Source organism: Piliocolobus tephrosceles, chromosome 15 (assembly GCF_002776525.5).
Source record: "Piliocolobus tephrosceles isolate RC106 chromosome 15, ASM277652v3, whole genome shotgun sequence".
In the NCBI taxonomy this organism is placed as follows: Eukaryota; Metazoa; Chordata; class Mammalia; order Primates; family Cercopithecidae; genus Piliocolobus; species Piliocolobus tephrosceles.
Genome location: NC_045448.1, coordinates 74,903,384 through 74,925,019, shown reverse-complemented (window position 1 = coordinate 74,925,019; position 21,636 = coordinate 74,903,384). Strand labels below are relative to the sequence as shown.

The 21,636-nt window shown below is 39.9% G+C and overlaps 1 protein-coding gene and 1 non-coding gene across 2 annotated transcripts in view; one reads left to right on the top strand and one right to left on the bottom strand.

The window, feature by feature from the left end:
* The first annotated feature begins 4,488 nt into the window (after positions 1 to 4,488).
* Positions 4,489 to 21,636, top strand: part of SLC4A5 (solute carrier family 4 member 5) — a 109,099-nt gene continuing 91,951 nt past the window's right edge. Inside the window, exons 1-2 of the mRNA XM_023187968.2 lie at positions 4,489 to 4,591; positions 15,583 to 15,660. Of these exons, the coding sequence (XP_023043736.2) occupies positions 4,564 to 4,591; positions 15,583 to 15,660 (106 nt within the window). The 5' untranslated portion in view covers positions 4,489 to 4,563. The remainder of the gene's footprint in view (positions 4,592 to 15,582; positions 15,661 to 21,636) is intronic.
* Positions 10,669 to 10,771, bottom strand: LOC111523454. The gene has a single exon (XR_002725524.1). It is a non-coding gene; the product is annotated as a U6 spliceosomal RNA (small nuclear RNA).

Sequence of the window (21,636 nt, the reverse complement as noted above, 5' to 3'; positions counted from 1 at the left end):
ACCTTACCATCTTTTTTTTTTTTTTTTCGATGGAGTCTTGCCCTGTTGCCTGGGCTGGAGTGCAGTGGCACGATCTTGGCTCACTGCAACCTCTGCCTCCTGGGTTCAAGCAATTCTCCTGCCTCAGCCTCCCAAGTAGCTGGGATCATAGGCACGTGCCACCACACCAGCTAATTTTTTTTTTTTATACCTCACCATCTCTATCTACACCTTACACTAACATCTATACCTCAACACCTCCATCTACACCTCACACTTCCATCTACACCTCACCATCTATCTATCTGTCTATATCTCCTCACCTCCATCTACAACTTACCATTTTTTTTTTTTTTGAGATGGAGTTTCACTCTTGTTGCCCAGACTGGAGTGCAATGGCATGATCTCGGCTCACTGCAACCTCCACCTCCCAGGTTCAAGCGATTCTCCTGCCTTAGCCTCCTGAGTAGCTGGGATTACAGGCATGTACCATCACACCTGGCTAGTTTTGTATTTTTAGTAGAGATGGGATTTCTCCATGTTGGTTTCAGGCTGGTCTCAAACTCCTGACCTCAGGTGGTCTGCCTGCCTCAGCCTCCCAAAGTGCTGGGATTACAGGTGTGAGCCATTACGCCCAGCCAATTTATCATCTTTATCTACATCTCATTACCTCCATCTATACCTCACACCTCCATCTATACCCCACATCTCCATTTATACCTCATCACCTGCATCTGTACTTCACAACTTCATCTACACTTCACACCTTCATCTACATTGCCACCATTTTACTGCTACTTCTACAACCAACACCTCTGCCTCTGTCATTTTCTCCATCATTCCTGCCACCTCTTCTTTTGTCAGCAGAGAGCCAGCAGCCATCCTTTTGGCTGGAGAGACAGGTGTGAACTAGGAGGCTACCTGCATGGCTGTAGTCTAGAGAGGTCTTCAAGGTCTTTGAGGTTAAAGAAAAAAAAATGTCTCTAGCTTTTGGTGTCACCTGATCCCTCTAAAAAGATCACCTTGGAGCATTTTACAAAGATTGAGTTAGAGATACCTAAAAATAAGTACACATGTTTATATAAACTCATTGACCACAAGTGCAGACTGCCACTACTTCCAAGTCATGCCCTAATCTGACAGCTGAATATTTAGGTACTTGCAATGTCAGAAGATCCTTTATTGACATCTCAGCAGTCCTCAAAGCTCTAACAATGTAAAAGTTGGAGACATTCAAGTGAGCTGTAATTTTGAGCCAAGTGGGGTCATCCCAGTACCTAACAATAGGCCCACATCTCTGTAGGTTCCTGGAAATGCCAGTGCCCCTCTCTGAGCCCCAATTTTTCATTGTATAAAATGGGCAACCTTGAGATAGGACTGAATTCTCCAGGTTCTCTTCCAGCTCTAACATCCCTCCAAGACAGAATCCAAAAAGAATCTGGGTTAAAAACTATGCAGGGAGATAAAATAGCATTTCAGAACCAAGGCTGGAATATACCACTGCCATAAAAAGATCACCAAGTTAAAATTCAAGAAGAAATTTAGAGCAAAGGCATCTGCCTATGATCATGGCCAGCTCTATTCAGACCCTGCTATACCTTGGTCTGTCAGTCAACCAGGCATCCATCCCTGACCCTGCAGGAGCGTCCCTCCCCCAACCTTGGTCACATGGCTGGCCGCCACTGAGCCTCAGAAGTCAATCTCCAATGCCCCAAATACTGTTCAGCCTGGAAACCACAGAAAGCCCTTCTTGCCACCCAACAGGAACAGAGCAAGTGGTTCTGGCCTCCGTGGGATTTGGATTCTGGTTTCCAGAGCTGAGAACACAAAGGTAAGTTTGCAGCTGGAAGCTTCAGAGAAAGTAGACAGAGCTATGCAGATAAGGGAAAATGTGCTTTATAGCATGAACACAGAGTATTTAAGAGTAAGCTTCACACACACTGAAGAGGAGAATACCAGAAAAGCTGGGCAAATCTTCCAAATGAGTATAGAGTATTTGATTTTCTGTTTTTGTCACCCTGGTGCATTGAGGTTTTTGGGTGCAAAACCACTCCAAATTAACAGAAATGACAGGAGACTTGTTCTGTCTGACACCGTGGTGAGTGAGTTCTCTCTTGTTCTCATCTAATAGAACTGAATCTTTCTCTTCTAGGCACGTAACTTTATGTTGTCTTTGTCAAATGTGTTAGACTGGCTGAAATATTTATGAAGTAGCAAAAACCCGGAGACTTACAGAAAACCATGGGAAAATAAATTATGTCTGCTAATGTAACATCTCAGGATAGAAACAGAATAATGACTAGTTTCCTTTCATTACACGTTTTTGTTTTTAGGTTTTGGATACGGTACCTGGTTTTGCTACTGCTAGTTTTCTTAGGGATATTTGTTTGTTTTGTCCTTTCTCTCCTGGAGCATGCATGGGTGTTACAGTCTGCAGGGCCCCGAGGCAATGGACAAGCTACGGGTTGAGAGGGTAGCCTTTCCCTGGCTTCTAGCTTAGCTTTCTAAAGCCCAGCATGACCCCGTGTCATTCTTGTCGATTCAGTTCACAAAATAATCCCAGATAAGCCCTTGGGGAAGTCCTTTTCTGAAATACTTTGGGCTCTCAGAGGGGTGCACCAGACACCATGTTGGCTGGTCTAGAGTTCTTAGATGTCAAGGTCAAGTGGCTTAAAATATGGGGTGGAAAGAAAAGCTCCCCAAAATCTGACCAGTGAAAATGTGGCACAACCTTTTTACTAGTTATCGTTTTTCCCAGAGACATGGATGTCTAATCTTAAGGATTCATTACTATGCTTTACCCTTCTTCCCTAGTAATTCAACTATTTTGTTCTGTTCCCAGTGTCTAGTGCAAATGTCTGGAACAAAGTGGATACTCAATAAGGATTTGTTGGATTGAATTGATGTGCCCTTGTGGATAGGGAAGGGGTGGGCACCTAAACACCAGATGATTCTATCAAAAGGGTTCTGATGGCTAAAATGTGTCATATATCTTCAAAGCTAGCTGTGTCACCACCTCCTTGCTGCTTCGGAGATGCAGCCTGCTTGGGCAGGGACCCCTGTGTGTCTGTTTGCTAGGGTAGCACTCTGATCCTTGGCCTTACAGGCTTAAAGTGTTGTTTTGTTTGTTTGTTTGTTTGTTTGTTGTTTTTGTTTTTGAGTACAGTGGTGCCATGTCGGCTCACTGCAACCTCTGCCTCCTGGGTTCAAGCAATTGCCCTGCCTCAGCCTCCCGAGTAGCTAGGATTACAGGCATGCACCACCACACCCAGCTAATTTTTGTATTTTTAGTAGAGACGGGGTTTCACCATGTTGGCCAGGATGGTCTCGAACTCCTGACCTTGTTATCTTCCCGCCTCGGCCTCCCAAAGTGCTGGGATTACAGGCATGAGCCACTGTGCCCGACCCAGGTGTTGATTTGGTCAGTAGGGTTTTGGATTCTCAGGGATCCCAGATGTGATTCCAGGCTAGTGGTAGGGGCAATGAAATGGAAAGTGACTTTTGACTCAGGACAGAAGAGAATTTTGTGTGTTCGCTCACTGTAAAGGCATGCTGAATGCCAAGGCGATCTATGATCTAAAGATGGATGGGGGAATAACAGCTAGTTGGGCAGGGTAGGGACTAGTGTTACAAGTCCTTTCATTTGCTGCATGCCAGAGGTTGATGTGTTGCTAGCACAATTCCTTTGGCAAGATATTGTAGTGAATGATGGTACTGGTTAGTACTTTTTGGATACAAGTAAATCAAATCAGCTGAAGCTAGTTGAAGAGAAAAGAGGGTTTTAAAAAAATGTTTATTTTTTTAAACATCAAATTCCTTTTTGCCAAAGAGGGATTTATTATAATACCAGGGAAGTCTTGTGGACAGGAGTTCAGCCAGGCCTCAGGAAGGGCCTGGAACCCAGAAGCGGAAGACTGTCAGTAACCCATACCAGGCCCCCTCTGTTTCTCACATCTTACTTCTCTTTCATCTCTCTCTCTCCTTCTTTCTCCCTTCCTCCTCCTTCCTTCCTCCTCCCCTTCCTTCCCTTCCCTTCTTCTCCCCTTCCCTTTCCCTTTCTCCTTCCCCTTCCCCTTTCCCCTCCCTTCCCCTCCCTCCCTCCCTCCCTTTCTTCTTCCTTCTTTCCTTAGGTTTGGGAATCAAAAAGAATCCACTTTGAACCCTGGCTCCACCATGGCTGGTTCTTTGATCCAGGACAAATCACTTAACTCTTAGTCTTCATTTACTCATCTATAAAATGGGGGTGAAAATTATATATCTCACTGAATTATAGTGAGAATTAAATAAGATGATGAAAGCAAAATACCCAACATTCAACTAATACACATTATATGAAATGCTGGAGGGAGAAATTCTGTTTCATAAATTAGGTTGGGACTTTTATAGTGGGCAGTGTAGTTGCCAATCAGAGCAGAGCTAATCCAAACACTTCCCCAGGGCCAGCACTCAGCTTCAGATGGATGGACTCCTTTGAAGATCATGTCAGGGAGTTTGGGTTCTTCTCCTACTTCTGCATATCCCTGGGAGGGAGCTTCTCTCAAGTTGTGAGAAGTTGGGACCTGGCACAGAGGAGATGAGGCAGGAATGGTCTCAGCTAGTCCAGAACTGGAAGGTATGCATCTACCGGAATATTATAGCTACATTATAGCTCCATACTTCTGTAGTTTATAGAGTTCTCATCTATGTTTGCATATGTATTGTCATTTGTCAGTGACAATCAGGCATTTCATTGTTTTTCCAACAAACTTTCATTTGTTTTCCAATCTGAGAATCCATAGTACTTCAAATAGGAAATAACACATTTTAAAAACATATTGGAAAGCTCTATTTCATTTTCATTAGTCAGGCACTTGTGATTGCAAACATGAGAAACCCAACTCAAACAAGAGAAAAAATAAAGTGAATTTAACAGCTCAACACAACTGAGAAGGACTGTTCAAAATTAACTGATTCAGGGAGTCACAGTATTATCTGGACTCTGTTTCTCTACTTTTCTTGAATGCTTCCCTCCATGTGACAGGCAAAATAGTAACTTCCAAACTTATCAGCTTAGCAGTGCCAGAAATGAGCAGAGTTTTTGGATGAATCAAGCAGAAATGTCCTGGGAAGAATTCTGATTGGCCCAGTTAAGGACATGGGATCATTCCTGAACGGATCTCTGTGGCTGGAATGGGGTGTGTTTGACCAGGCTGGGTCACATGATCTTTCCTGTGGAGGCTTGGGGAGACATGGAGTCACCCACTAAGACATTTGAAGATGGTTTTCTATGGGAAAAGAAATCTGTTAACTCACCTTCTCTGTACTCTTCACACCATACTGGAGTAGGAAGATATCAGCTTTTTAAAAATCACCAACTGACCCAATTTAATAAAAAATATAAATTGGGAGTTACTTTCTTAAAATAGAGGTTTTAAATGTGGTCCTTGGATCAGCATCAGCAGCAGCAACTGGGAACTTGTTGGAAATGTACATTTCCAGGCCCCAACCTAGAGCTATGGAATCAGGCACTCTGGTGATGAGACCCAGCAATCTATTTTAACAAGCTTTCTGGAGCTGCTCACATGTGTAATCCCAGCTACTTTGGAGATTGAGATGGAAGGATTGCTTGAGCCTAGAGGTTGGTGGCTGCAGTAAGCTGTGATTGCGCCATTGAACTCCAGGCTGGGTGACAAAGTGAGACCCCAACTCCAAGAAAACAGACAGAAAGCAGCCTTCTAGGTATTATGATGCACGCTCAAGTTTGAGAACCACTGCCTTAAAGGGTTCTTTGTTGTGTAATTCTGCTAAGTATTTTAAACATGATTCGCTTTGAATAAATAGATTTAACCGTTAATTTTCAAGTATACGATTATCACATAAAGTAGGAACACATGGCATATTAAATTATTTACTTTAAAATGTTTAAAATAAAAAAGCTATAATTTAAAAATAAATTAACACATGTAAGAGCTTTCCATAAAAAGCAATGGAACTCCATTCCAGCTTCCTCCATATGCCACAGTTCCACTTCCCAAAGATAACCACTAGGAATTCTTTTAGCTTTTTTTGTTGGCTACCTTTTAATAATAATGATAGTAATAATTATTCCTGCTATTTATTGAAGTTAGACATTAGCCACTTACAAGTGAATATTTAACTTACAACCACAGACATCTATTTTTTATCCTCCCAGTGTAGGATATCATCACTGTTTTTTTTTTTTTGAGACGGAGTCTCGCTCTGTCGCCCAGGCTGGAGTGCAGTGGCCGGATCTCAGCTCACTGCAAGCTCCGCCTCCCAGGTTTACACCATTCTCCTGCCTCAGCCTCCGGAGTAGCTGGGACTACAGGCGCCCGCCACCTCGCCCGGCTAGTTTTTTGTATTTTTTAGTAGAGACGGGGTTTCACAGTGTTAGCCAGGATGGTCTTGATCTCCTGACCTCATGATCCGCCCGTCTCGGCCTCCCAAAGTGCTGGGATTACAGGCTTGAGCCACCGCGCCCAGCCATCACTGTTTTTAATTCATTCAAAAAGCAGTGTTTATACTCATGATTACATGCCATGATCACATTTTATTCCTTGCAGAGTTTTAATTTTTCCCTAGTATTTCTAATTGCTATCTTTTTTCTTTGCATTTTCTGTCACTTTCTTGAGTTGTTCCAAAATCTCCAAGAGTATATCAAATCTTTCACATTTCATTTTTTCCCCTGGGCGGCTCCTTCTGAAGCCTCATTTTCTAGTTCATTTTTGAGGACACGGCTGTCATCTGGGCACTGCTCTTCATTATTCTGATTCCATCCACTCTCTCCTGCATATCATTGTCTTCCCCTTCTTGATTAATGATGGGTAACTTTTTTAAAGAACTTCCTAGGAAGTTATGAAAGAGAAGTAAAATAATTTTTTACATGTCTGAAAATGTCTTTTACCCCTACTCTGAACTGGTAGTTTGACTGGGTGGAGAATGTTAGGTTGGAAATCATTCTCCCTTGGATTTTGGGTGGTTTTGTTCTATCATTATCTTCTCTCTCTCTCTCTCTTTTTTTTTTTTTTTGAGACAGAGTCTCACTCTGTCACCCAGGTGGAGTGCAGTGGCACAATCTCAGCTCACTGCAACCTCCACCTCCTGGGTTCAAACGATTCTCGTGTCTCAGCCTCCTAATTAGCTAGGATTACAGGCATGTGCCACCACACCCAGCTAAGTTTTGTATTTTTAATAGAGACGGGGTTTCACCTTGTTGGCCAGGCTGGTCTTGAACTCCTGACCTCAGGTGATCCACCCGCCTCAGCTCCCAAAGTGCTGGGATTACAGGCGTGAGACACCGCACCCTGCCCGTTATCTTCTCTTATTCAACTTGCTGAGGAGGAGTCTTCTGCTTTTCTGTTCATTGACAGGTGACCTGTTTCTGATTGTTTCACTCTACAAGTTTTTAGGATCTTTCTTTTCTTCATAGTCACTGTTCTAAAATTTCATAATGATCTAGCAAAGTGTGGGGAGGTTTTTTCCCAGTCATTTTTTGTGCAGAGTGCTCAGTTGACCCATTTTGTGTGAGACTATTATCTCATAATGTTGGGGAGACCTCTTAGTTATTTTAAAAAGTACTTTAAAAAATTTAATAATAAAATACCTCAAATATGTACAATATGACAGATATTGATATATTACTGTCCAGAATTAACAGATGTTAACATTTTATCATATTTGTTTCATACCTACATGTATATGTATAATCTATCCAAAATACCAAAGATCATCAAGCATCATTAACTTTATCCCTCCCCAGAAGTAACCTGAAGTTGGTGTGTATCATTCCTCTGCATAATTTTATGATTTTATTACTTATAAATGTAACTATAATCAGTATTGGTAGTGTTTTGTTTGTTTGAAAGTTTTCTGTAAATAATATCATTTTGTTTTACAACTTTTTTTTTCTTATTATGTTTTTGAGATTTAGACATGTTAATACATAAAAATCTAGTTCATTTGTTTGAACTGTCCACAGTCATCCATTATGTGTCAGTTAGGAAGGCCTCAGCTAAAAGTAACATAAAACTTAGCTAGCAGTTTAAATATAGAGATATTTTTTTCAAGTAACAAGAAATCCAGGGATAAGCATTCCAGAGCTCAGTGATATTCTCAGGAACCCAGATTTGTCTTATCCTTCTGCTTTGTCCTTAGCCTGTGCCTTTGATCTTCATACTTGTCACCTAATTGTTGCAAGATGGCTGCTTTATCTCAAAGTCTCAAGGTCCGTGCAAGAAAGGAGGAGGGTAAAGGACAAACTATGCATTCCAACTGTGTCACTTTCAATCAGGAAAATAAAAGCTTTCCTGGAAGCCTTACCCAAGGTACTTCTACCTAGATCTCATCGGCTAGAATAGTGTCACATGACTACTCCTAAAATCAGTGACTGGCTAAGGGCAACCAGATTACCATGAATGGTTTATATAGATCCCAACTCATGCCTGAGCCTAGGGAAGGTGACTGCTGGCAATCAAGGGCCCTGTGTCTCTACCTGAACAAAATGGAGTTTTGTAAATAGGCAAGAAGAAGAGGGAATGGATGTTGGGCAGTGTAGCAGACATGCTAGATGACCACCCAATGCCCATTCTCCCTTTTTCCCTTACTGACAGACTCAATATTATTTTCCCAGTAAAAACTTACTTTCCTAGAGTCCTTTGTCATATGACCCAGGTATGGTTTTCAGTAACCACATTTGGGTCACCTTTGTCAACAAGTAATTTTTAGTAGAAGTATATCCCAAATATTGTACCAAACATATACTCAAAGTTATTTGTTGTTATCTGATATTCAAATGTAACTGGGCAAACTAGTTTTATTTGCTAAACCTGGCGACTCTATCTAGGAAGGAAGAAGAAGGAAAAGTGAAGGGGCTTTCTTCTGAAAATGCTTTATCTAGGAAGGGACTCCTTCCTCAGGTTCTTTCTCCTGCAGCTCTTCAGCCAGAGAGAGCTGAAGAGCATCTGAGGGAAGTGATTCTTTTTAGTTGGCCATAGTGCTACTGTGGCTGGAGCAGAAGTCAGAAAGTCAGAGCAGAAAGGGGAATGGGCATCAGGGAAGTAGCTAGCAGCATTCTCCACAGGTGTTTTATACTCTCCAAATAGTTACATCCAGTGGTGATGTTCAAAATATTTAACAACCAACATGGCACTGATGTTGACCAACCAAAATGAATACCTGATCACTAAAAATGGACACCAACCATAAACAGCAGCCATACCAATGCATATCGGTGGAATATCAACCCTGTTTCTATTGCTATTTTCAGGGAAATTAACACTCACTTGATTTATTATGACTGTGTAAATATTGCCCACAGTTGAGTATAGTGTGCCATGATTACTTTTCCTTTCTATGACTATTCTTGACAAGCTTTTTGTATCCTCTCGCAACAGTCAAACACATCAAGACCATTTTTCAGAACCAGGGTTTTTCCTGAAGACATCCTGTCCAGTGCCTGCTCTAAAATGTGCCTGTTGCTCTCTGGACTGTTACAGGGTTCTTCTCCAGTGACTTTCCTTTGCCCATCTTTTGTGGTGAATCCCTTTTTCCAGACTTAATTTCTTTCTTAGTGCAAGTCCTTCATCTTGCTAGAGTTCCTCCTTCAATCACTTCCTGAAATAAAGGTGCATCGAAGGTAAATTTTTGAGATAGTTTATGTCTGAAAATGCCCCTATTCTACTCTCCCATTTGATTGATAGTTTGATTGGGACTGGAATTCTAGGTTGGAAATAATTTTGTCTCACTTTTGGAAGCACGATTTCATTGTCTTGTAGCTTCCACTGTAGTGATTGAGAAATCTGATGTAATTCTTGTTTCAGATTCTTGGTAGGTGACTTATTTGTTTCTGGAAGCTTTTAAGATCTCTTTATCCATGATGTCCTAATGCTTCATAATCATGTGACTTGGAGTGGATTTTTTAAAAATTATTTTTTCTGAGCTGACTGAAAGTTCTTTCAATCAGAAAATTCAAATCCTTCAGTTCTGGAAAATATTCTCATGTTATTTCATTGATAATTTTCTCTCCAATATTTTTTTTATCTCTGTTTTGGAATTCCTATTACTTTGATGTTTGGGCCTCCTGGATTGATTCTCTGGTTTTCTTGTTTTATCATGGTATTTGTTTAATCTCTTTTTATTTGTGTTCTATTATCTGATATACTCCTTCAAATTTATGTTCCAAGTCTTTTATTGAAAATTTTCTTCGAAGATATTTTTAATTCTGCTTTTCTTGTTGTCATGAATACAATGTCTTTTCTTGTCTCTGTTGTGATTTCCTCTAATTTGGTCTTGAGAGCTGTCTCTGCAGAGTAGCCAGAAACCAAGATAGCCACTTTCTAGGAGAGCTCTAACCAGGAGGAAAATAAGGTTTAGGTGGTCAGGTGAGACACAATGAAACCAAAATGCATAAAACAGAAAAAAGTTATTACTTACAGATCTCGGAGAGGTTAGGGGTGGCTGGTGGGAAGTCAAGAGGCAGTAGGATGTTCAATCAGTGAATGGGGGGAGAGAGAGAGAGAGCGAGAGAGAGCGAGAATGCGCTATTTTACAAACAATCACATGGGGAGGGGAAGTTTTAACTAGGCCAAAGGAGTACAACTAATTGGGTTTCAAACAACTTATGTCAGGCCAAAAACTGGATGCCGAGGAAGGAACTATATTAAACAAACCTATGACAATCTCCTTGAAAATATTAACTATCTTCGTTTTTGTCTTTGTTTTGTAATCTTTGCACGGGGGTCATGCTAATCTTTTATTATCCCAATTTTAGTATATGTGCTACTAAAGTGAGCACCAGTTACATAGTTTTTAAAATAACTTAAATATTTTAAAATATGTATTTAGGAAGTAAAAGTGCAAATTTCTTACATGTGGTGAAGTTTGAGTTTAGGGTACTCATCACCCGAACAGTGAACAGTGTACCCAATAGGTCACTTTTCAACCCTCACCCCCTCCTACCCTCCTACCTTTTGGAGTCTCCAGTGTCTGTTATTTCACTCTACATGTCCGTGTGTACCAATTGTTAGCTCCCACTTATAAGTGAGAACACACAGGATTTGTCTTTCTGTTTCTGAGTTATTTCACTGAGGATAATGGCCTCCAGTTTCATCCATGTTGCTGCGAAAGACATGATTTCATTTGCTATGGCTGAGTAGCATTCCATTATATGTATACGTATATATATAACATTTTCTTTATCCAATCCTACATTGATTACACTTAAGTTGATTCCATATCTTTGCTATTGTGAATAGTGCTGCAATAAACATACAAGTGCTGGTATCTTTTTTAATATAATGATTCTTTTCCTTTGGGCATATACCAGTAGTGGGATTGCTGGATCAAATGGTAGTTTTATTTTTAGTTCTTTGAGAATCCTCCATACTGTTTTTCATAAAAGTTGTACTAATTTACATTCCCACCAACAGTGCATGTTTTCTCTGCAGCCTGGCCAACATGTGTTATTTTTAGACTTTGTGTGTGTGTGTGTGTGTGTGTGTGTGTGTGTGTGTGTGTAAGACAGAGTCTCACTCTGTTGCCCAGGCTGGAGTGCAGTGGCACAATCTCAGTCTGCAACCTCTGCCTCCTGGGTTCAAGCAATTCTTGTGCCTCAGCCTCCTATCTGGGATTACAGGCATGCACCACCACACCTGGCTAATTTTTGTATTTGTAGTAGAGACGGGGTTTCACCATGTTAGCCAGGCTGGTCTTGAACTCCTGACCTCAGGCCATCCCCCCACCTCAGCCTCCCAAAGTGCTGGGATTACAGGCATGAGCCACCTTGCCAGGCCTAGACTTTTTAATAATAGCCATTCTGGCTGGTGTAAGATGGTATCTCATTGTGGTTTTAATTTGCATTTCTCTGATGATTAGTGATATTGAACATTTTTTATGTTTGTTGGCCATTTATATGTCTTCTTTTGCCAAATATCTGTTCATGTCCTTTGCCCACTTTTTAATGGGGTTATTTGTTTTTTCTTTTTGAGTTGAGTTCCTCACAGATTCTAGATATTAGCTCTTTGTCACATGCACAGTGTGTAATATTTTTTTCATTCTGTAGGTTGTCTGTTTACTTTGTTCATTGTTTATTTTGCTGTGTAGAAGCTTTTTAGTTTAATTAAGTACCATTTGTCTGGTTTTGCTTTTGTGGCATTTGCTACTACATAGTTTTAATTGTTTCTTTGGCTGCCTTCATTGCTCCTGTTTCCTTGGACTTTTTCTTTTCCTGTTTGTTTTGGTATCTGTCATTCTGGTGATTCTTGGCTGGCTGTTCATGTTTTGAAGTGGAACTGCTAAACAGCTGCCAAGTGGCCAGGCTGGACTTGTTGAATGATAGGCTTACAGTGGGCAATTGGATGCAGCCCTTGCCATTTTGCCAGAGGTCCCCAAAATGTTGGAATCTGAAAGTTCTCCAATGTCCTACCTGGAGGGCCTAAACTTCATTAGGGTTCTAGGAGTCCAACAGGCAAAGGGCTGAGGGGCTAACTGCATTTACTTAACTCCTTTTTGTTTCCCCAGTGAAATTACTCCTTTTTGCCCTCAGCTATCTGGGGATCTTCTGTCCTAGGCTTTAGTCTCCCTTACAGGGCCCCTCCATATTCTGAGTAGAAGGGGCATTATAGGAGACTAGAGCCTAGAAGAGAGACCTGAGGATTTAACCTCAGAACTCCTTATGAAGATTTTCCACCATCTCCCCTGTGTTCAGCCCACTCTGCATCATGGTCTTCAGATGTCCCTATTGCCTCTGATGTCCTATTTCTATCTTTGAGAAACATTTTGTATATGTAGAGGCTATCTAATCCTTGAAGATTCAGATAAAACATTTTAAAAAACTATCTGTTCCTGGTGTTTATTTTTCTTTCCATTATAGAAAAATTTTCAAACACAACAAAAGTAAAATAAATGATGATGACCCTATTAACTTAAAAATCATGTAATCTATGCATTTAGAGAGAAGTATTTCTTGTAAAGGGTTACAGCCTGCAAGGTGGCCATGTTACAGGCTGGGAACCACAGCCTCAGGGTTAGATCAGAGACGGGCACTTCGAAGGAAGAGGGGTAATGACTGGGTTGGCCAAACATGCATATTCAGCAGGTTACAGGAGGATCTATGAATATTCATGAAGGTGGTCCTGATGCATGTGTATTGAACAAACATGCCTATTACACATGCCCATGTTCACCTTGGGATGGAGCCATTACATTTAAATGTATTACATTAGGTATTATACGTTAGAATATCTTTGGAGTTCAAGTGCACAGCCTCTGTAAACTGACCAGAACCAGTCCATGGTTCGTGATCTTATCAGGAGAAGGTTACTGAAATCAGTCTTTTGTCCAGTCAAAGCTATAGTTATGGCTTATGGAGCAGGGGGTTGGTTAGTCAGCGTCTGCTGGTAGATGTGCTGGGAATTGTTCTAATATTGCTTGTCTCAAGGCCAGCGCTTGTTTAACTGCTAGAGGAAAAGAAAAACCTTGTGGCAGTTAGGACACAGCTTATTCTTCAAGTGTAGGTGTGCATGACTTAACCCTTGCCTGGCCTGGCTTTAGGTCTTGTTTATAGTTTGGTACCTTATTGCCACAAAGGATCTGTTCTGTTAGTCTTATTCTCAATTTTAACATAAATGCTGGTCAGTTCTGTCTACACTGCAAAAAGGAGAGAATATAACAAGGTGTGTCTGACCTCCTATCCTGTCTTGGCCAGGATTTCGGTTTTTAATGTATGCCTGGGATCCCCTTGGCCAAGAGGGAGTCCATTCAGTTGGTGGGGAGACTTAGGATTTTATTTTTAGTTTACAACCCTTTTTTTTTTTCAAATCTTTTGTAGCATAACTTCAATAATTATCAATATATGACTGACTGTGGTGCCTTTCCTACAATAATTTTAATTGTTATTAGTTAATTTAGGTTTTCTAATTTTTTTAAAGTCAATTTTGATACTTCTATTATTTTTGTAGTGAAGTATCCATTTATTAGCCTTATGGCTAAGGGTTATAGTTCCAGAAATAGATTGTCTGGTTTTGTTTTTCCATGTGGGTAGTCATTTAAGCTCTCTGTGTCTGGCTTTCCTCATTTATAAAATGGGAATAATAATGTTATTTATTTCATAGGATTGTTGAGAAGATTCAATTAAATCATACATGCAAAACACTTAAAATAGTATCTGGCATATAGCAATGTAATTGTTATTATTTAAGTTTTATTGTTATTATTTAAGTTTTAAAATTAATTGGCATGAATTTTTTAATGGAATTATAATTTTTAAATTCTCAACTATATTTTAAGTTATGTCCCTTTTTCATTCCTAGTGTTGTTTACTTAAAATTCTTCTTTTCTTCTGATTGATCTTACATAGAATGCCTTTGTTTTTTCTTTTTTTTCTTTTTCATAGAGACAGAGTCTCACTCTGTCACCCAGGCTGTAATGCAGTGGCACAATCATATATGGCTCACTGCAGCCTCAAACTTCTGGGCTCATATGATCCTCCCGCCTCAGCCTCCCAAGTAGCTTAGGACTACAGCACACCATCACACCTGGTGCATATTTATATATACACACATATATATATATTTATAAAATATATATCTAATATATATCTATAAAATATATATCTAATATATATATCTAACAAGATATATATATGTGTATGTGTATTATAGAGATGAAGTCTCATTATGTTGCTCATTCTGGTCGTGAACTCCTGGCCTCAAGCAATCCTCCTGCCTTGGCCTCCCAAAGTGGAGGGATTATAGGTGTGAGCCACCACACCTGGCTCGACTGCCTATCTTAATAATCTTTTAAAGTAATTGCCTTCTTTCCTTGTTCCCTCTAAGTATGCTGCATCCCACAAGTTTCAATATATTGTATTTATAAATGTTGAGTTCAAATATTTAATAATTTCTATTGTGGTTTCCCATTAAACCCATGATTAGAAATTATTATATATACAAGTATATTTATATAAAATAATTTTGAATGATGGTTTTAATAGGAAACCACAATATAAATTTGGCTTATTATATATAAACTATAGAAGCATAATAAATTTACTTTTCTGAGGCTTTTCCATGACCTAGTATATGTGCTTTCTTTGTAAATGGTGTCATTTGTACTTGAAAAGGAAGTGTGTTCTCTATTTGTTAGAAATTATTCTTCAATTTGTTTATATGTCCTTTTTTTTTTTTTTTATTTAAGACAGAGTCTTGCTCTGTTGCCCAGGCTGGTGTGCAGTGGTGCAATCTCAGCTCATTGCAAAGTCCACCTCCCGGGTTCAAGAGATTCTCTTGCCTCAGCCTCCCTAGCAACTGGGATTATAGGCGCATGCCACCACACCTGGCTAATTTTTGTATTTTTAGTAGAGATGGAGTTTCAGTATGTTGGCCAGGCTGGTCTCGAACTCCTGACCTCAGGTGATCCACCCACCTCAGCCTCTCAACGTGCTAGGATTGCAGGTGTGAGCCACCACGCCCAACTATATGTCCTTTTGTCTTAGTTTTTTATCTGTATTAAAATCTCCCATTGTGACTATGGATTTGGCCATTTATCCTTGAAATCCTACCCTTTTTAATGTATACATTTTGAGGCTGTGTTCCTTTTACTTTATAGTCATGAAGGTGAAGGAGAAGGCTGGGGTAGGAAAGCTGGACCACACTAACCACAGGAGGAGATTTCCGGATCAGAAAGGTGAGGTCACTTTGAGGACTTTACGCAAATCTCAGGAGGCACTGAGAATTCTCTGGATGTCTTTATAACAACTCTTTCAGCTGGAGAGTCTAGGGAGCAGGTCCCTTTTCCTGACTCATCCACAGTGTCTCCTTGAGGCTGGTGGGACCAGCCTTCATGGTATCCCCAGGGGACTGCATGGTCAGGCCGGAGATAGGAAACTGCCACTTTGGCTGTGTGGATTAGAGTATAGCTTCCCCAACACAAAATGTAACTCACCTAATTTTACAAGATCTGCAAACCATAATAAATGCCAAATATCAACATTTTATATTAATAGATTCCCAAACTGCCAGCTCAATTAAAACCAGTGCAAGAGGATGTTGGGGTGGCAGGTATTTCTGTTGCTCCAGAATTGCTGACTTGAGAGGCCCGAAGCCTCCTACATACTACAGAGAAGAAGCCACAGGGCTTATGAAAAGGCAGTCAGATGGGTGGCTAGTGCCATCATTACCCCAGTCCCAAGTGAAGGAAAATACCAACCTTGCTGTCCACCTAGAGGCTCTGTGAGCTGCAGAATGTGTAGAGCCACTTTGGAGCTGTCAAGCAAGAAAAATGTCCTAAAGAGTTGCTAGGAGAACTTGGCACATGTCCTGAGCCAAACTGCAAGATACTTATGGTGAGAGGAGAGGTCCTGCAGAGCCACGAAGGAGAATGTAGACTTGGGTGAGGGCAAGCCACTCCCTACAGTTCACCAGCTAAATCACCATGCTCTTTTGATTATGATAGAAGCCAAGAAAAGATGGGACAATTTAGATTCAGAACAGAAAGTAAAATATGTTTTTGACAGCCATCTCCTCTGATTTTTTTAATAAGTATACTCTTCCTGTGTATGGCCCCTTACAATTTGCATAATCATGTTCTCATACATGATCCCATTCTATCTTTTCAGATGCCAGTTTGGTAGAGAAAGGATTTTCATTCCCACATTACAGATGAGTTCACTGAGTCCCCCAGAGGCAAGATGGCCACAGATCAAGTAAAGGACAAGCCAGGGAGCACCCAGGGCAGCTGCCTCTTGGGATGGGGTCCTTCTGATATACCTGCTTCTTTTCATTTCCATTCCTGGCCTCAAGGGTGGAAAATAGGAACTTGTCATTGGAAGACCCAAATATACTAAGCCCTTAGAGTGGAACTACTTACCTCTAAGTGCAAGTGTCTACTTCTTATCTCAAATTGCAGCTTGCTTAAACAATGCAGTGTAGGGAAGGGAAGTTCCACCATGATGTGGGGAGGTGAGAGGAGGAAGAAGGGAAACTAGTCATTCTGACACCCATCTCCTAGGAAGCGAGGCCACACTTCATAATAATCTCCACTTCATTTTCTTCATCCCTGTTACACCCAGGAGAGAATGGGATCCAGAAGAGCATGCAGTGGGGTGAGCTGGGACTATATACAGATTTGGACACTGACATCCAAGTAACCTGACCCCCAGTACCTAGGAATGCACCAACCAGAGTAGACTCATACAACATCTCTCTAAAGCATATTCAACATCTCTCTAAAAGGCTTAGACATGCTTCTCCATAGTTCAGTTGAGAAACAGTATAGTGTTATTTGAAAGTGGACATAGATTAATTCTAACTGTATATTGCAAAGTCTAGGGCAACCACTATAATTTTTTGAGGGGTATAATTGATACACTCAGAGATGAGAGAAAACAGAATCATATAAAGTACTCAATTAAAACCACAGGAGGAGCTGGGCATAGTGGCATGTGCCTGTAGTCCCAGCTACCCAGGAGACAGAGGCAGGAGAATTGCTTGAGGCTAAGAGTTTGAGGCCAGCCTGGGCAACATAGCAAGACCCTATTTCTTAAAAAAAAAAAAAAAAGGACAAGTGCCACAAACACAAAATAGTTGTAAACATAGTAGATATTAATTAACTTATATCAATAATCACTTTATTTATTTATTTAGAGATGAAGTCTTGCTCTGTCGCTCAGGCTGGAGTGCAATGGTGCATCTCAGCTCACTGTAACCTCTGCCTTCCGGGTTCAAGCAATTCTCGTGCCTCAGCCTCCCAAGTAGCTGGGACTGCAGGTTCACACCACTACACTGGTTTATTTTTTATATTTTTACTAGAGATGGGGTTTCGCCATGTTGGCCAAGCTGATCTTGAACTCCTGACCTCAGGTGATCCACTCACCTCAGTGAGCCTCCCAAAGTGCTGAGATTACAGGCGTGAGCCACTGGGCCTGGTCAATAATTACTTTAAATATGAATGGTCTAAACATATCAATGAAAAGACAGAGGATGTTAGAAAGGCTCAAAAAACAAGACGCAACTATGTGACAAGAAACCTACATTGAATATAAAGACACAGGCCAGGTGCGATGGCTCACACCTGTAATCCCAGTGCTTTGCGAGGCTGAGGTGGGAAGACCACTTGAGGTTAGGAGTTCGAGACCAGCCTGGCCAACATGGTAAACCCTGTCTCTACTAAAAATACATAAATTAGCCGGGCATGGTGGCACACACCTGTAATCCCAGCTACTCGGAAGGCTGAGGCAGGAAATCACTTGAATCCTGCAGGTGGAAGCTGCACAGAGCAAGACTCCATTTCAAAAAAAATGCAAATATACACACACACATATATATATGCACACACACACATAGATAGATGATAGATAGATAGATAGATAGATAGATAGATAGATAGATAGATACAGATGAATTAGAAGTAAAGGGAGGGAGAAAGATATACCATGATAATACTAATCAAAAGAAAGCAAGAATAGGTATTTTAATTTCAGACAAAGAAGAATTCAGAGCAAAGAACATCTCTTTAACAGGGATAAGGGAGGGCATTGCATCATGATAAAAGGGTCAGTTCTTCAGGAAAACGTAATAGTCCTTAACATGTATACACCTAAGAGCAGAGCATCAAAATACATGAGGCAAAAAAATGACACAACTGAAGAAGAACAGACAAATCAGCTATTATAGTTGTAGACTTCAACACCCATCTACCAGTAATTAACAGATCCTGCAGGCGGAAAATCAGTAATGATACAGTTGAGAGGAACAGCATATTAATCACCTGGATTTAATTGACATTTGTATAATGCTTCAGCCAACAACAGCAGAATACACATTCTTCTCAAGCTCATGTGGAATATCCACCAAGACAGACCACATTCTGGGACATAAAACACACCTGAACAAATTTAAAGAAACAGAAGTCATGCCGAGTGTGCTGTAACACCACATTGGAATTAAACTAAAAATCAATAACAGAAAAATTATTGGAAAATCCCAACAGATTTAGAGATTAAACAATATACTTTTAAATAATATATGAGTAGTCAAAGAAGAAGTCTTAAGAAAATTTTGAAAATATTTTTGACTAAATGAAAATGAAAATTTAATTTATCAAAATTTGTGGGATACAGCAAAAGCAGTGCTTAGAGGAAGATGAATAACATTAAATGCATATATTAGAAAAGAAGAAAGATCTAAAAGCAACAACCTAAGCTCCCATTTTAGGAAACAAGAGAAGGAATTGCAAAATAATCCTAAAGCAAGAAGAAAAAAGGGATAATACCAAATAGAGCAGAAATCAGTGAAATTAGAAATAGGAAACAATAGAGAAAAATCAATGAAACTGAGGCTATCTCTTAAAAAGATTAATAAAATTGATGAATCTCTAGCCAGGCTAACCAAGGAAAAAAGGGAGAAGACATACATTAATATCAGAAATGAAAGGTGATCATTATTGATTCCATGGACATTAAAAGGGTAATAAAGGAATATTATGAACAACTCTGTGCCTACAAATTTGATGACTTAGGTGAAATGGACTAATTTATTGAAAGACACAAACTACTAAAACTCACACAGGAGAAATAAATAATTTGAACAGGTCTATTACTATCAGAGAGGTAATAGATAATAATTAACAACTTTACAAAAAAAAGCAACAGACCTTGATGATTTCACTAGCGAATTCTACCAAACATTTAAGGAAGAAAGGATATCAATTGTCTACAATCTCTTCCAGAAAATAGAAGCAGAAGGAATACTTTCTCACTAATCCCATGAGGTCAGCATTATCCCAGTTCAAAACCAGATAAAGACATGACAAGAAAGAAAAACTACAGATCAATATCCTTTATGAATATATATGCAAAAATCCTCCACAAAATGCTGGCAGATCAAATTCAACAATGTATAAAAATAATTATACACCATGACCCAAAAGGATTTATCCCAGTTATTTAAGGCTGGTTCAGTATTCAAAAGTCAATTAAGATAATTCATCATATCAATAGGCCAAAGAAGAAAAATCACACAATGTCAATCGATGCAGAAAAAGCATTTGACAAAATCCAACACCTATTCATAGTAAAAACTTGCAGTAAACTAGGAATAGAGAGAAATTTCCTCAACTTGATTTTTTAAAAATCTACAAAAAAACTATACCTAACATCATACTTAATGATGAGAAACTCAAAACTTTCCTACTGAGATCAGGAACAAAGCAAAGAGATCCCCTTTCACCAGCCCTTTTCTTTTTTTTTTTTTTTGAGATGGAGTCTTGCTCATCACCCAGGCTGGAGTGCAGTGGCGCGATCTCGGCTCACTGCAAGCTCCGCCTCCCGGGTTCACGCCATTCTCCTGTCTCAACCTCCCGAGTAGCAGGGACTACAGGCGCCTGCCAATGCGCCCAGCTAATTTTTTGTATTTTTAGCAGAGACGGGGTTTCACCGTCTTAGCCAGGATGGTCTCGATCTCCTGACCTTGTGATCCGCCCACCTCGGCCTCCCAAAGTGCTGGGATTACAGGCGTGAGCCACCGCGCCCGGCCTCACCAGCCCTTTTCAATATCATACTGGAAATTCTAGCTAATGCATTAAGACAAGAAAAGGAAATAAATGTATATAGTTTGGGAAGGAAGAAATAAAATTATCTTTGTTCACAGATGATATAACTGTCTATGCAGAAAATTCCAAAGAATTTACCAAACAACTCCTATAACTAATAAGTGACTATAACAAGGTCTCAGGTTGTAGTCTTAGGGTACAGTTGCTTTTCTATGTACCAGCCGTTGAAATTTGAAATTTAAGACATGATACACTAGCACCAAAAATTTTAGACATAAATCTAACAAAATGTATACAGGATCTACATGAGAAAAACTATAAAGGTAATGAAGGAAATCAAAGATCTAAGTAAATGAAAAAATATTTCATGTTCATGCGTAGGAAAATTCAACATTGTTGTCAGTCCTCCCCAACTTGATCTGTAGGTGCAATATAATCCCAGTAAAAATCTTAGCAAGTTATTTTTTTTGGATGCCGACATATTGATTCTAAAGTGTATATGGTAAGGCAAAAGACCCAGAATATCCAACATAACACTGAAGAAGTACAAAGTTGAATGACTGACACTACTCAACTTCAAGACTTACTGTAAAGCTACTACAATCAAGTGTGATATTGTCAAAAGAGCAGACAAATTGATCAGTGAAACAGAATAAATAGCCCAAAAATGGACCCACACAAATATAATCAGCTGATCTTTGACAAAGACACAAAGGCAATTTAATGGAAGAAGAATAATATTTTTAGCAAATGGTGATGGAATGACTGGACATTCATATGCTTAAAAAAAAAAAAAAGAATCCAGGCTGGGTGCAATGGCTCATGCCTGTAATCCCAGCACTTTGGGAGGCCAAGGCGAGAAGATTGTTTGAGCCCAGGAGTTCAAGACCAGCCTGGGCAATGTAGAGATTTTGAGACTACTAAAAATTTTTTTGAAAATATCTGGGTGTGGTGATGCATGCTTGTGATCTCAGCTATTCTGGAGGCTGAGGTGGGAGGATTACTTGAGCACAGGAGGTCAAAGCTGCAGTAAGCCATGATCATGCCACTACACTCCAGTCTGGATGACGGAGTAAGACTCTGTCTCAAAAAAAAAAAAAAAAAAAAAATTCA